The 15,788-nt window shown below is 40.6% G+C and overlaps 1 protein-coding gene across 1 annotated transcript in view; it reads right to left on the bottom strand.

The window, feature by feature from the left end:
* Nucleotides 1–14,949, bottom strand: part of LOC109872218 (plasminogen activator inhibitor 1 RNA-binding protein-like) — a 24,371-nt gene extending 9,422 nt beyond the window's left edge. Inside the window, exons 1-6 of the mRNA XM_031807245.1 lie at nt 14,519–14,949; nt 5,561–5,753; nt 1,293–1,436; nt 1,089–1,157; nt 889–966; nt 1–156 (exon numbers count right to left, since the gene is read on the bottom strand). The exon at nt 1–156 is cut by the window's left edge and continues 46 nt beyond it. Of these exons, the coding sequence (XP_031663105.1) occupies nt 1–156; nt 889–966; nt 1,089–1,157; nt 1,293–1,436; nt 5,561–5,753; nt 14,519–14,774 (896 nt within the window). The 5' untranslated portion in view covers nt 14,775–14,949. The remainder of the gene's footprint in view (nt 157–888; nt 967–1,088; nt 1,158–1,292; nt 1,437–5,560; nt 5,754–14,518) is intronic.
* Between the last annotated feature and the right edge of the window lie 839 nt (nt 14,950–15,788).

Here is a 15,788-nt window from a genome sequence, read left to right as displayed (position 1 = left end):
AGAACGTAGCCTTTGTTCCACTTGCTGTCGGCACCCTCGTTGGGCTTGCGGATGTTGAACTCCACTTTGGCGCGTTCCTTGTCCTGCATGGCTTTCCATTCATCCAGGGTCATCTCCTTGGGGCCCTCTTCCTTTGGTTCCTCCACCTCGTTCTCCCTGGAGGAGACAGAGACACATTTGTTATTGAAAGCTATTACCATACATTGTCTGTTAGCTTTCACATTTCTGTTGTTTTGGAATTCTTCTAACTGCTTGCATTGTGGACCACGGGATATATTGAACGTTGAGAGCAGCACAAATCTGCATGAATGCAGCACCATAGTGAACCAGTACAGTGATGTTAACTCCAAGAACAGGTCTCACTGGCAAAAATTAGACTCCTTTAAATTGTTTAACTTGGGTCAAACGTTTCGGGTAGCCTTCCACAAGCTTCCCAAAATAATTTGGGTGAGTTTTGGCCGATTCCTCCTGACAGAACTGGTGTAACTGAGTCAGGTTTGTAGGCCTCCTTGCTCGCACACAGTTTTTCAGTTCTGGCCATCAAATTTTTCTATAGGATTGAGGTCAGGGCTTTGTGATGGCCACTCCAATACCTTGAATTTGATGTCCTTAAACCATTTTGCCACAACTTTGGAAGTATGCTTGGGGTCATTGTCCATTTGGAAGATCCATTTGCGACCAAGCTTTAACATCCTGACTGATGTCATGAAACTCCAACCTAACTGTATGTAAACTTCCGACTTCAACTGTATATGTATAAATAAAGGTGAAATGAAACGGAGCGAAATGGGTTGGTTGTCCCGTTTTACAGGCAGAGCAGCATTCCTGGGGTGTTTTGCACTCAGGTGTGCAGGGAAGTTAACTGGACAGGTCCAGGAAGGTGCTCACTTGTTCTCAGAGTCAGCAGGGGGGTGTTCCACTCCCTCAGGGGTTCCCTCGGGGGCAGCAGTCTGTTCAGCATCACCACTGGGAACAGAAATTCAACACAGCGAAGGAACAAACCAGGCAATATCAACAAAGGACCTGTGTCCTTGCCTACACATAATGGTCATCTCATTTGAGTAGGTAATGATGTTAGAACCACCAACCTTGTTTCGTCCTTGGGGTTCCCCCAGTTGTGAGAGCCACTCCCGCCACGCTTCTCCTCGGATTTCTGACTGTTGAGGAAAAAAAATGGAAACCAAAAGCTCCACCAATCCTACCACTAATCACAGAGCATCTGAAGATTTAATCATTCCAAAAGACCATCACTACCACTAGTCCTTTAAGGACTCGGGGGAGAAATTACTCACGGTTTGTCACCGCCGCCACTGTGTCTGTCGAAGTCCCGTTTGCCGCGGGAGTCGAAGCCGTCACCCCGGCCCATGCCCCGGCCCCGTCCACCACGCCCACCTCGGCCGCCGCCACGCCCTCTGGGGGGCCGGTCTACAAAAGGTCTAAGGAGGCACACACACACTGGCTCAGCATCAAGCAGCACAGATACTGAATGAGCAGCTCAGAACTATGAAAACGACTTTATTGAACGTTTTAAAAACATGCAAAGATATATACAGTGCCTTCAGTAAGTAGTCATATACCCCTTGACTCATTCCACATTTTGTTGTCTAACAGCCAGAATTCAAAATGGATTCCATAAAATAAAAAATCTCACCCATCTACACACAATACCCCATTATGACAAAGTTGAAAACATGTTTTTTAGAACATTTATTGAAAATGAAATACATAAATATCTAATTTATTTCCGTATTACTAAAAACATGTAACAAGTACTCACACCCCTTTGCTATGACACTCCAACTTGAGCTTAGGTGCATCCAATTTCTTTAGATCATCCTTGAGATGCCACTACAACTTGGGAGTCCACCTGTGGCCAATTAAATTGTTTGGACATGACTTAGATAGAAAGAAATACACCTGTCTATATAAGGTCCCACATTTGACAGTGTATGTCAGAGCAGAAACGATACCATAAAATCCAAGGAACTGTCCCTAGATCTCTGAGATAGAATTGTAATGAGGCATATATCTGGGATATAAAACCATTTCTATAGTATCGATAGTATAGAGAACTGTGGCCTCCGTTAGAGGTCGACCGATTAATCGGAATGGATGGTTAATTAGGGCCGATTTGAAGTTTTCATAACAATCGGAAATCGGTCATTTTGGACGCCGATTTTTTTTTGACACCTTTATTTAACGAGGCAAGTCAGTTAAGAACACATTCTTATTTTCAATAAAGGCCTAGGAATGGTGGGTTAACTGCCTTGTTCAGGGGCAGAACGACAGATTTGCACCTTGTCAGCTCGGGGATTCAATCTTGCAACCTTACGGTTAACTAGTCCAACGCTCTAACCACCTGCCTCACGAGGAGCCTGCCTGTTACGCGAATGCAATAAGAAGCCACGGTAAGTTGCTAGCTAGCATTAAACTTCTCTTATATAAAACAATCAATCAATGAATCATAATCACTAGTTATAACTACACATGGTTGATGATATTACTAGTTTATCTAGCGTTTCCTGCGTTGCATATAATCGATGTGGTGCGCATTCGCGAAAAAGGACTGTCGTTGCTCCAACGTGTACCTAACCATAAACATCAATGCCTTTCTTAAAATCAATACACAGAAGTATATATTTTTAAACCTGCATATTTAGCTGAAAGAAATCCAGGTTAGCAGGCAATATTAACCAGGTGAAATTGTGTCACTTCTCTTGCGTTCATTGCACGCAGAGTCAGGGTATATGCAACAGTTTGGGCCGCCTGGCTCATTGCAAATTCATTTGCCAGAATTGTACGTAATTATGACATAACATTGAAGGTTGTGCAATGTAACAGGAATATTTAGACTTATGGATGCCACCTGTTAGATAAAATACGGAACGGTTCCATATTGTTTTTGAGATTATAGTTTCTGGATTCGACCATATTAATGACCTACGGCTTGTATTTCTGTGTGTTATTATGTTATAATTAAGTCTATGATTTGATAGAGCAGTCTGACTGAGTGATGGTAGGCACCAGCAGGCTCGTAAGCATTCATTCAAACAGCACCTTCGTGCGTTTTGCCAGCAGCTCTTCGTTGTGCGTCAAGTATTGCGCTGTTTATGACTTCAAGCCTATCAATTCCCGAGATGAGGCTGGTGTAACAGAAGTGAAATGGCTAGCTAGTTAGCGGGGTGTGTGCTAATAGCGTTTCAAACGTCACTCGCTCTGAGACTTGGAGTGGTTGTTCCCCTTGCTCTGCATGGGTAACGCTGCTTCGAGGGTGGCTGTTGTCGATGTGTTCCTGGTTCGAGCCCAGGGAGGAGCGAGGAGAGGGACAGAAGCTATAATGTTACACTGGCAATACTAAAGTGCCTATAAGAACATCCAATAGTCAAAGGTTAATGAAATACAAATGTTATAGAGGGAAATAGTCCTATAATAACTTCTTACCTGGGAATATTGAAGACTCATGTTATTAAAAGGAACCACCAGCTTTCATATGTTCTCATGTTCTGAGCAAGGAACTTAAACGTTAGCTTTCTTACATGGCACATATTGCACTTTTACTTTCTTCTCCAACACTTTGTTTTTGCATTATTTAAACCAAATTGAACATGTTTCATTATTTATTTGAGGCTAAATTGATTTTATTGATGTATTATATTAAGTTAAAATAAGTGTTCATTGAGTATTGTTGTAATTGTCATTATTACAAATAAAAATGTTTTTTTTGTTAAATCTGCCGATTAATCGGTATCAGGTTTTTTGGTCCTCCAATAATCGGTATCGGAAAATTCGTAATCGGTCGACCTCTAATCGAGAGCATCCTTTCGGGCTGTATCACCACCTGGTATGGCAACTGCTCCGCCCACAACCGTAAGGCTCTCCAGAGGGTAGTGAGGACTGCACATCACATCACCGGGTGCAAACTACCTGCCCTCCAGGAGACCTACACCACCCGATGTCACAGGAAGGCCAAAAAGATCATCAAGGACAACAACCAGCCGAGCCACTGCCTGTTCACGCCGCTATCATCCAGAAGGCGAGGTCAGTACAGGTGCATCAAAGCTGGGACCCGGAAGACTGAAAAACAGCTTCTATCTCAAGGCCATCAGACTATTAAACAGCCACCACTAACATTGAGTGGCTTCTGCCAACATGCTGATCATCTCTAGCCACTTTAATAATAAAACATTGGATGTAATAAATGTATCACTGGTCACTTTAAACAATACCACTTTATATAATGTTTACATACCCTACATTACTCATCTCATATGTATATACTGTACTCTATACCATCTACTGCATCTTGCCTATGCTGTTTGGCCATCGCTCACCCATATATACATATTCTTATTCATTCCTTTACACTTGTGTGTATAAGGTAGTTGTTGTGAAATGGTTACATTACTTGTTAGATATTACTGCATGGTCGGAACTAGAAGCACAAGCATTTCGCTACACTCGCATTAACATCTGCTAACCATGTGTATGTGACAAATAAAATTTGATTTGATTTGAGAAAACTTCAACTGGGGTGAAGATTTACATTCCAACAGGACACGCATACAACCAAAGCAACACTGGAATGGCTTCAGAACAAGCATGTGAAAGTCCTTGAGTGGCCCAGACTTGAATCCCATTGAAAATCTGTGGAAAACTTGAAGATTGTTGTTCACCGCCACTCCCAATCTAATTTAACAGAGCTTGAGAAAATCTCCAAGGAAGAATGGGAGAAAATCCCCAAATCCAGATGTGCAAAGCTGATACAGACATACCCCAGACGACTCAAAGCTGATACAGACATACCCCCAGACGACTCAAAGCTGATACAGACACACCCCAGATGACTCAAAGCTGATACAGACATACCCCAGACGACTCAAAGCTGATACAGACATACCCCAGACGACTCAAAGCTGATACAGACATACCCCCAGACGACTCAAAGCTGATACAGACACACCCCAGACGACTCAAAGCTGATACAGACACACCCCAGACGACTCAAAGCTGATACAGACATACCCCAGACGACTCAAAGCAGATACAGACATACCCCAAGACGGCTCAAAGCTGATACAGACATACCCAAGACGACTCAAAGCTGATACAGGCATACCCCAAGACGACTCAAAGCTGTAATCGCCGCCAAAAGTGCTTCTATTTAATTTACAATAAATGTACTATAATTTCTAAAAACATATTTTCACTAATTGTATCCATTTTGAATACTGGCTGTAACAACAAAATGCGGAATAAGTCATGCTGTATGGATACTTTCTGAAGGCACTGTAGGTTATAGGTTGTGAGGATAATAGATGTGATTTGAATTTTGACAATTTTTTTTGCATTGCTTTAGCTAGTAGTGAGCACAAACTACAGTCAAAGCCAAGTGAAAGGGAGAGGTGTCATCTGACACTTAAAAATATCAAACTGAAGCATACAGTGTGTCCCGGACATCTGTCTATGCCACGATTCCAAGACATCCATATTTCATCACCGATAATAACAATGAACAAATCATTTGCTCTAAGTATTGTCATCTAGTACAGCAACTACTCACTTGTCTGCAGAGAACTCTCCTCTCTCTCCGACGTCGGGCTTGTCCTCGATGGGTTTATCGAAGCGGCGCTCACGTGGGGGTCTCCTGTTGTCTGGCCTCCTCTCGCCGGCGGGCCGCCCCTCGCCCTGCCCGGCCTTGTGCTGGGAGCCAGGTTGGCCCTGCTGGTCCGGCCTTCGGTCCACCCGCCTGATACCTGGCACCACAACAACACATGGAGGCTTTAGAGGTGGACACTGATATGACTACAGAGACTAATTAGGAGAGCGGTGCAGCCAAAATCCACATGAGCACCACTCTTTCAATAATACTTTTTGATCAAATTATTTTATTTGTCACATGCGCCGACTTCACTAGGGTAGGGGGCAGCATTCTGAATTTTGGATGAAAAGCGTGCCCAAATTAAACTGCCTGCTACTCACGCCCATAAGCTAGGATATGCATATAATGAGTAGATTTGGATAGAAAACACTCTAAAGTTTCTAAAACTGTTAAAATAATGTCTGTGAGTATAACATAACTGATATGGCAGGTGAAAACCTGAGGAAAATCCAACCAGGAAGTACTATTATTTTCAAAGGCTGTTTTTCCATTGAAAGCCTATCCACCATACAAAGACTTAGGACCCAGTTCTATCAATGTTTATGATGAGTGTTTCTGTTATTTGATGTGGCTCTGCACTTTCACCAGATGTTTGTTTGAGACAATGCATTTCTGAACATAAAACACAAATTTCAAATGAGGTTTTTGGACATAAAGATGAACATTATCGAACAAAACACACATTTATTGTGTAACATGAAGTCCTGTGAGTGCCATCTGATGAAGATCATCAAAGGTTAGTGATTAATGTAATCGCTATTTCGGACTTTGTGAGCCCTCTCCTTGGCTGGAAAATGGCTGTATGGTTTTCTGTGACTAGGTGCTGACCTAACATAATCGTTTGGTGTGCTTTCGCCGTAAAGCCTATTTGAAATCGGACACTGTAGCTTAGCATCTGCCTCATCTGGCCACTTTTATATTAACCGAGTCACTGCTTTAATTTTTGCTTGTAAGTAGGAATCAGGAGGATAGCATTATGGTCAGATTTGCAAAATGGAGGGCGAGGGAGTGCTTTGTACGTGTCTCTGTGTGTGGTGTAAAGAGCACGTAAAACATCAGCCATCCTCTCCGGTGCCATTCTACTGAAGGTTGCGTTGATTAGAGCTTGCAGTGTCTGACACTAGAGATTTATTTATGAAAGTTTGCGGTGGAACATGTGAAAATCGTATGTATTTTCAGAATTGTTTGGCGAACAACTCTTGGTAGCTCATGATCAACCTGTTGGCTACCCCTATAGTAAGGACTAGTGAGCTGTATCCGTCCAAATAACAGCTCTAATATTCTTCTGCATTTATATATTTGCGCAAACCTGGAGATTTCACCATGTAGGTGTAGATATCGTTATATGCTATTTTGATTTGGGCCATTAGGTAGAGTTGTATCTTGTGGTGTCCCCAACCAAACCAAAATGTTGGTCGACCCGAGTCATCGGTTCTTAATTTTAAAACGTGTATTTTTCCATATACAGACAAACCCTATGCGTTTGAATAAAAACATCTATTACTGAACAAAAATATAAACGCAAAATGTTAAGCGTTTGTCCCACATTTGCACATTTTGTGCAAAATGTTGTTTACTTCCCTGTCATTTCTACTTTGCCAAGATAATCCATCCACCTGACAGGTGTGGCATATCAAAAAGCTGATTCAACAGCATGATCATGACACAGGTGCACCTTGTGCTGGGGACAATAAAAAGCCACTCTAAAATGTGCAGTTGTCACACAACACAATGCCACAGATGTCTCAAGTTGAGGGTGCATGCAATTGGCATGCTGACTGCAGGAAAGTCCACCAGAGCGGTTGCCAGGGAATGTAATGTTAATTTCTCTACCATAAGCTGCCTCCAATGTCGTTTTAGATCATTTGCCAGTACGTCCAACCGGCCTCACAACCGCAGACCACGTGTAACAATGCCAGCCCAGGACTTCCAAATCCGGCTTCATCCCCTGTGGGATCGTCTGAGACAGCTGATGAAACTGAGAAGTATTTATGTCTGTAATAAAGCCCTTTTATGGGGAAAAACTCATTATGATTGGCTGGGCCTGGCTCCCAGTTGGTGGACCTGGCTCCCAAGTGGGTGGGCCTATGCCCACCCATGGATGCGCCCCCACCCAGCCATGTGAAATCCATAGATTAGGGCCTAATGAATTTATTTAAATTACTTAAATACCTAATTTGTTTAGGAGAAACATTCCCTCAACCCTTGCTCTCTTTACATGAAACATCAATGCATTGCATGCACGTGAACAATAGGGCCTGACCTGTAGCCTATCATAATCACATCAATAAATTGCTTATAACAAACTCCGAACACTGTAACAGCTAATTGGATGCAGAGGTTGGATGATGTGAAAATTCAACTCGAAACGTAGAATGTTCACTGGTTGCTCAGGAAGGAAAGGGGAAGTCAGATGTGTGGAAGACATTTGACTTAGTAAACTACTGGAGATCCAGAAAAGGAGGGAGCAAGCACTGTGTGAATATTGTGTGCCAAACAAGTGCTGTAAGATTACAATATTATACGAACAGTGTAAATACTAAATCATTTATAAATGTACGAAAAGGGATGTTCTACCGGAAAATGAAATAAATATATAAAGACTTCATTAAAGCAAAGACTAAAAAAGTTGCATCAGAAATTTCAGTTTATTTATTGTTTAGGCTAATCATCCCATCAGCTCCCTTTGATATTTCATTTTAAAACTAAAATGATTGATTGCATTTAAAAGCATGAATTACTCGTATGCTGTGTGATGACGTGAATGAATTAATGATTGATTGATACAGTAGCCTATATATCGAAATATAGGCCCAAGTAAGTTACGGTATTAAGAAGACTAAACACAGTACACACACTTTGACCTACAGCTCTATGGTGGTTGTACAAGACTCCTACTACTATAAGAAGCCATATAATGATAATGACATTACTAATGATGATCATAATAATAATCGTAATAGCAATAAGGAGATCAAGAAAGAGGGTATAGGAGCGAGAGCTGCGTGCATATTATGACTAACAAACAGGTGCTGTTAGATTACAATATAATTTTATGCACCTTTGGAACAGTATTAACACTAAATCAATGTTGTAACACCACTGTTCTAATGAAAACAATATTGAAAAAACCTTTATTAAGATGAAAGACTTTAAAAAAGCATCATTTGTGACATTGCTTTATTCGACATGTGGTTGCGTGAGGCTTGGTGCTCACAGAATCAGTAGGCTATTAAACAAACATTCAAACTGGCAACAGAAACAGGATATGTCTTATTTCTGTAGATATACAGTACCAGTCAGATACAGCTACCCTTTCATGTTTTTTTTATGTTTTATTGTTTTCTACATTGTAGAATAATAGTGAAGACACCAAAACTAATAAAAAACACATAGAATCATGTAGCAACCCAAAAAAAGTGTTAAACAAATCAAAATATATTTTATATTCTTCAAAATAGTCACCCTTTACCTTGATGACAGCTTTGCACACTCTTGGCATTCTCTTAACCTTCTTTCATGAGGAATGCTTTTCCAACAGTCTTGAAGGAGTTCCCACATATGCTGAGCACTTGTTGGCTGCTCTGGGTCTTCAGTTTCTGTGGCGGTCCTCATGAGAGCCAGTTTCATCATAACACTTGATGGTTTTTCCGACTGCACATGAAGAAACTTTCAAAGTTCTTGAAAATAATGATGGACTGTCGTTTCTCTTTGCTTATTTGAGCTATATTATTGCCATAATATGGACTTGGTATTTTAGCAAATAGGGCTATCTTCTGTATACCACCCCTACCTTGTCACAACACAACTGATTGGCTCAAAAGCATTAAGAAATTCCACAAATTAACTTTTAACAAAGCACACCTGTTAATTGAAATGCATTCCAGGTGACTACCTCATGAGGCTGGTTGAGAGAATGCCAAGAGTGTGCAAAGCTGTCATGGTGGGAGAAAGCGCATGTTATAAAATAAAATAATATTTATTAGTGTTGCACCATCATTCTTACTAGAGGTCGACCGATTATGATTTTCAACGCAGATACCGATAATTGGAGGACCTCCAATTATCGGTATCTGCGTTGAAAATCATAATATATATATATATATATGTGTGTAATAATGACAATTACAACAATACTGAATGAACACTTATTTAACTTAATATAATACATCAATATATCAATTTAGTTTCAAATAATTTGGTTTAAATAATGCAAAAACAAAGTGTTGGAGAAGAAAGTAAAAGTGCAATATGTGCTATGTAAAAAAAGATAACGTTTAAGTTACTTGCTCAGAACATATGAAAGCATATGAAACATGAGTCTTCAATATTCCCAGGTAAGAAGTTTTAGGTTGTAGTTATTATAGGACTATTTCTCTCTATACCATTTGTATTTCATATACCTTTGACTATTGGATGTTCTAATAGGTACTTTAGTATTGCCAGCCTAATCTCGGGAGTTGATAGGCTTGAACAGCGCAATGCTTGAAGCACAGCGAAGAGCTGCTGGCAAATGCAGGAAAGTGCTGTTTGAATGAATGCTTACGAGCCTGCTGCTGCCTGTCACCGCTCAATCAGACTGCTCTATCAAATCATAGACTTAATTATAATATAATAACACACAGAAATACGAGCCTTAGGTCATTAACCTCTCTGGGATATGTGGGACGGTAGCGTGGGACGGCAGCGATTTTTGAAATCTGACACAGCAGTTGCAGTAAGGAGAAGTTTATCTAAAGTTCCATGTATAATAGTTGCATCTTTTATCAATGTTTATTATGGGAAATTCTGTAAATTGATGTGGCTCTCTGCAAAATCACTGCATGTTTTGGAACTACTGAACATAACATGCCAATGTAAAATTAGATTTTTGGATATAAATATGCACTTTATCGAACAAAACATACATGTATTGTGTAACATGAAGACCTATGAGTGTCATCTGATGAAGATCATCATTTTATCTCTATTTCTGCTTTTTGTGACTCCTCTCTTTGGCTGGAAAAATGTCTGTTTTTACGTGACTTTGCGGTGACCTAACATAATCGTTTGGTGTGCTTTCGCCTGAAAGCCTTTTTGAAATCGGACACTGTGGTGGGATTAACAACAAGATTACCTTTAAAATGGTATAAGATACTTGTATATTTGAGGAATTTTAATTATGAGATTTCTATTGTTTGAATTTGGCGCCCTGCACGTTCACTGGCTGTTGTCATATCGATCCCGTTAAGCCCTAAGAAGTTTGAAAACAATTCAAAAGCAATGCTACCAAATACTAATTGAGTGTATGTAAACTTCTGACCCACTGGGAATGTGATGAAAGAAATAAAAGCTGAAATAAGTAATACTCTCTACTATTTTTCTGACATTTCACATTCTTAAAATGAAGTGGTGATCCTAACTAACCTAAAACGGGGAATTTTTACCAGGATTAAATGTCAGGAATTGTGAAAAACTGAGTTTAAATGTATTTGGCTACGGTGTATGTAAACGTCCGACTTCAACTGTAAATATTGCACTCTGGGAAAAAAAACATCTTAAAGTAGAACTAGAATGAAACAGGCATTCTATTTTTGCTCTATTATAGTGGCCACTAAAGAAGACATCGATCAAGTGGCACAAGGCTACATCTGTGCAAAAATAACATTCACTGAGTAAAACATTAAATAACACCCCCCCCCCCTCACGTGTTACTGTCAAGTTCAACACAACAAAATAAATCTCTTTGGGCTACACTGCACCTTATTACATTGTACACTTTCTGCCTGTGGACATCTATTCTACAATGTTGCCAGCAGAGCATGATACCCTTTGTTGTTATAATTGATCTCTTTCAGGCAGAGTACACCTGGCATACCCCTTTTTATCCACTGTATTGAAAAAGAGGACAAAGAGGGGAAATGTGTGGTGTTCCTTTCACCTCTATAGTAGCATCCAGCTTAAACCAGGCCCAGCTCCAGCTACACTTGATCCCTGAATCCACTTGTTTAACAAGCAATGCCTCATTTTCACCTAATTCTCTAATTCAGAAAATGAACCACATACTGTAGAGGGAAAGCAGTACTACTGTAGTTAGTTCGCTAACTTGTAAACATGTCACAGATTGCCAGGGTCCAGTAAGCAACTAATGCCTTATAACTTGAGGAACGGTGTTGTGCCGAAAATCTCCCTATGCCAGAACCTCCCCTTCACGTGAACGCACACACACTCAACTCTTCATTGCTGCGACTTGCTTGCTCGTTGAGATTTCTGCTCTTCACGGCGTTGTCAGTTTAGCCTACATTTCATTGATCTTAGTAGCAGAAAGCATTGTTTATTTGTGTCCTTCAAGGAGCTGTCTGTGATCACGTTAGGCTGCGTTTCATTTTAATTTTTATGGCGGTTTGATCATTGGGGAGGCACTAGTAATGTCTGCAGTTTTCGGTTTGGCTATTTGTGTATTAGTCTATAAATAAATCTCTTTGCCAAAATGCGTCATCTCTCCCATGTCTTAAATCGACTAGTAGTTCTGAAAGGTTTCTTGCTTGTCTACATGTTACTCGCTCCTCTATGTTTATACAACACACATACATTCAGTATTCATTTCGGTTGCCTATCCTGACGTGAAGTTTGTTCTATAGAAAGTATAAGACTCTGATGTGTGCCACCGAAATTATTTGACTCCTAGTTACAAAATTAAGGAAATTAGAAGGGGGCTGGATTTCGACAAGACCATTTTCTTGCCTGCCGAAATCCCCCCGATCCAGCTACTGTAGCAATATACTTTAAAGTGCTAGTAATACTTGTTCCACCACACTTTCTCCCTCACCTTAAACTTTCCAAATGCCAGTTGTTTTTTAGTTACATCTCATTATTAAGTACGGTTCATCACCTTCTCACTCCCGTCTCCTGGTCAGGCTTCTCACCAACAGTACCTCTTCGTTATCGATCAGGGGAGGCGCTGCTGTAGCTGGTAAACTGCCATTCCACTCCCAGCTCTTTCAGCGCACGTTTATACTGTAACTTACACATTGGTTGTCTCTTCTCTCTTCAGTCGTGTGCTGCATTCTATTGTTCTGTGAACGATTGGCTGAACCTTGGATACAGCCAGTATTGCTCCAAAGGCACATCACTCGTTCGCATACAGCCAGTAGTCATTCAAAGCCCCATCCCCCTCAGCCAAACTTTTCTCATCGGATCTACACGAATCACGTAGGTCACCTATTTTGGATTCAAAACGGCGAATTTCACCTAAAGGTGACTAGTTTGCAACCCTGTAGCTAACGTCAGCTAACAGGAGAAAAAGATAGGGGTAAACAAACAGTGATGCAAGTATAGTGCGACAGCTTTACAAATTTTACTGTCAGTTTTAGCAGGTCGAGGAACAAATTAGAGTGACAGAAGAAGTATCATGCAAATATTTTGTTGTTGTTGACAGCCAAGTTTGTTAATAACGACAAGTGAGGCTGCTGAAAACATTTATTGAAACAACAAAAAAGTGTCAGCAGTTTGCTTTGGATGATGACAAAGTTAGCCTAATTACATGGGAGTAACAGGAGTACCCTATGTCTGTACCCTACTCGGGTGGGTTCTTGTCACATTAAGCCAAACCTGTCCATGTGTATCTAGTTAAAGATGCAATATGCAGAAATTGCTCAGCCATTTCCTGGTTGCTAAAATTGTAATAGTTTGCCTAATTTCAGTATGTGACAAAACAAGCAAGTATGTTTTAGAGACACATTGTGGCATCTAAACCATTGAGAAATATATTTTCCATAACCAAATATATTGTATCCAGCTGTTTGAAGCTAGTGTGCAAAACCGAAAGTAAAAGGAAGCATAGAAAAAGCATAGCAATAAAGCACATAGAAAATATATGTTGCTTTTAAGACTTGATTTCAATGTAATGACAGATCTATAACTAATATTTCTATGTGAATTTGTTTTCAAAAAGTTACATATTACAGCTTTAACAACATGAAATATGGGCCAGGCAGACACGCCTTCGTTCAATGCATTTAGCCAGTGATAATATTTCGATGGGCCTTAGCTAGCTAATGTTACTTTGGTTGTGGTGGACATCTGGCCAGATGCACTCGTTTACAAAAACATTGGGCATGCATGTCGGGGAAATAGTAGCTTGTTAGCTAAAAAGTGAAGAACAGTAACATTATCTGTTTAGAAAAGCGAATGCGCAGATGAAAACAAACGTCAACACGCTAGTTACACTGTCATAACACTTCCGTGAATAAGCTACCTACATGAAAACAGTACTATGCAATAACTTGATAGCCAGCTTGTACTGTTTTATCCACCTGCACGGACAGGTCGCGCGAACTACCTAGCTTGCTAATGATGCAGTTGCAGCATCACGCACGGGCCTCATTCAACTCGATATTTCTAACGGTTCAGTAGCATCAGTGTTGTTTTGAAGAATAGCTAGCTAACTACGCAAGCAAGCCAGCTTGTCCCGAGAATACCTAGAAGAGCCAGATAGCTATCTTCTTTCTTAACCGAATACAAAGCTAACTATGCTAGCTATATTATGAATATGTGCACTAAGCTCGAGCTGTTTCACAACAAAAACATTACCCTGCGCAGCAACCACAGCGCCATCATTTACAACGTCCACATCCTGCAGGTGGAATGGACTTCAGCGAGAGGCGGGCCAGAGTGCACAGGTAGATGCTATCCAATGCATGTCCAATGCATGATTAAACGGTCTAATAATGCATTGGATATGTGCAATGGGTTCTTCTGTTGCCCTCTACATTGATCGCAACAGGACAGAACCCATGTTGACTCTGACCATGTTGTTGTTAGCAAACTGGCTAGGTTTTTGCAGGTTTTGACCACCAATCTATCAGCGTGCACCTTTACCTTCTTTCTTCAGAGGCACTGCAGCCTGTGTTTCATCTTTCTTGTCAAGGAGCGGATTCTTCCTGTCCTTCTGTGACTCCTTCTTGGGCTGCTTGGCGGCTTGGGCTGCAGACTTGGTGATACCAGCTGCAGCCGCCTCTTTCTTCTTATTCTCCGCCGCCTTTAACACCTCGAAAGGGTCTGATTCATCATCCAATAGCTGGTCGAACCGATTGGTTACGACGCAGCCGAAGCTTTCTTGTAGATGCCCGGGCATGATCGCGCCCCTTCAGCGGAATTCACCTCCGATTCTACGAGGCTTGGTGCGAACAATTCGCTAAATACTGCCACAAGATGGCTGGGAAATGTACCTCTTCTCTTCCGGCGCGAGGAATATCCGTTATATTCTGTAGCGCGATATGGGGCATGTAGTCGTCAAGCCCAGGATTTCCCAAACTCGGTCCTGCTTGTAAACAAATGCAAATGATATCGTGTAAGGTGACAACTGTTTGATTATTCATTAATTCCATTAGCCATGAAAAACTATTGCTATTAAAATGTATGTTAATTGACAAAACGAAATGACTTTACACTGTTGACTGGTTAAGAAATCAATTCAAACGTTATTTGTCACATGCGCTGAATACAACAAGTGTAGGTAGACCTTACCGTGAAATGCTTACTTACAAGCCCTTTTAACCAACAGTGCAGTTCAAGAAGAGTTTAAGAAAATATTCACCAAATAAACTAAAGTGAAAAATAATAAAAAAAAGTTACACAATAAAATAACAATAACGAGGCTATGTACGAATCGGTGTGTCCCCACACACCGATTCGTACATAGCCTCGTTATTGTTATTTTATTGTGTAACTTTTTTTATTATTTTTCACTTTAGTTTATTTGGTGAATATTTTCTTAAACCCTTGCAAGTTCTGCAGGTTAGATGAGGTCAGTTGTACATGTAGATAGGTTACCAATACATATTTTTATTGCATTATCTTTACAACAAAATAATACATGCTTTTTATGCAGTTAATGCTTTTTACTCAATTTTGAGCGAGGAAGAGGGTGTGTGAGAGAGAGAGAGAAAGAAGTAAGAAGATGAAGAGAGAGATAGAAAGAGAAAGGGGACCTTCCAAGTGAAGCATTTCCACATTCCAATATACAGCTGCTCTGTGTGTGGGCTAGTGCACATCTGAAGATTAAGGAGGATTTGCCTGTTTATAAAAAAGCATCAAATAAAAGTGTGTGGGGAGGGCAGACAGGGGTCATGTAGTAAAACAGCTGGTA

This window comes from Oncorhynchus kisutch, linkage group LG27 (assembly GCF_002021735.2).
Source record: "Oncorhynchus kisutch isolate 150728-3 linkage group LG27, Okis_V2, whole genome shotgun sequence".
In the NCBI taxonomy this organism is placed as follows: Eukaryota; Metazoa; Chordata; class Actinopteri; order Salmoniformes; family Salmonidae; genus Oncorhynchus; species Oncorhynchus kisutch.
The sequence above is the reverse complement of the archived record's forward strand: the minus strand, read 5'-3'. Positions and strand labels throughout refer to the sequence as shown.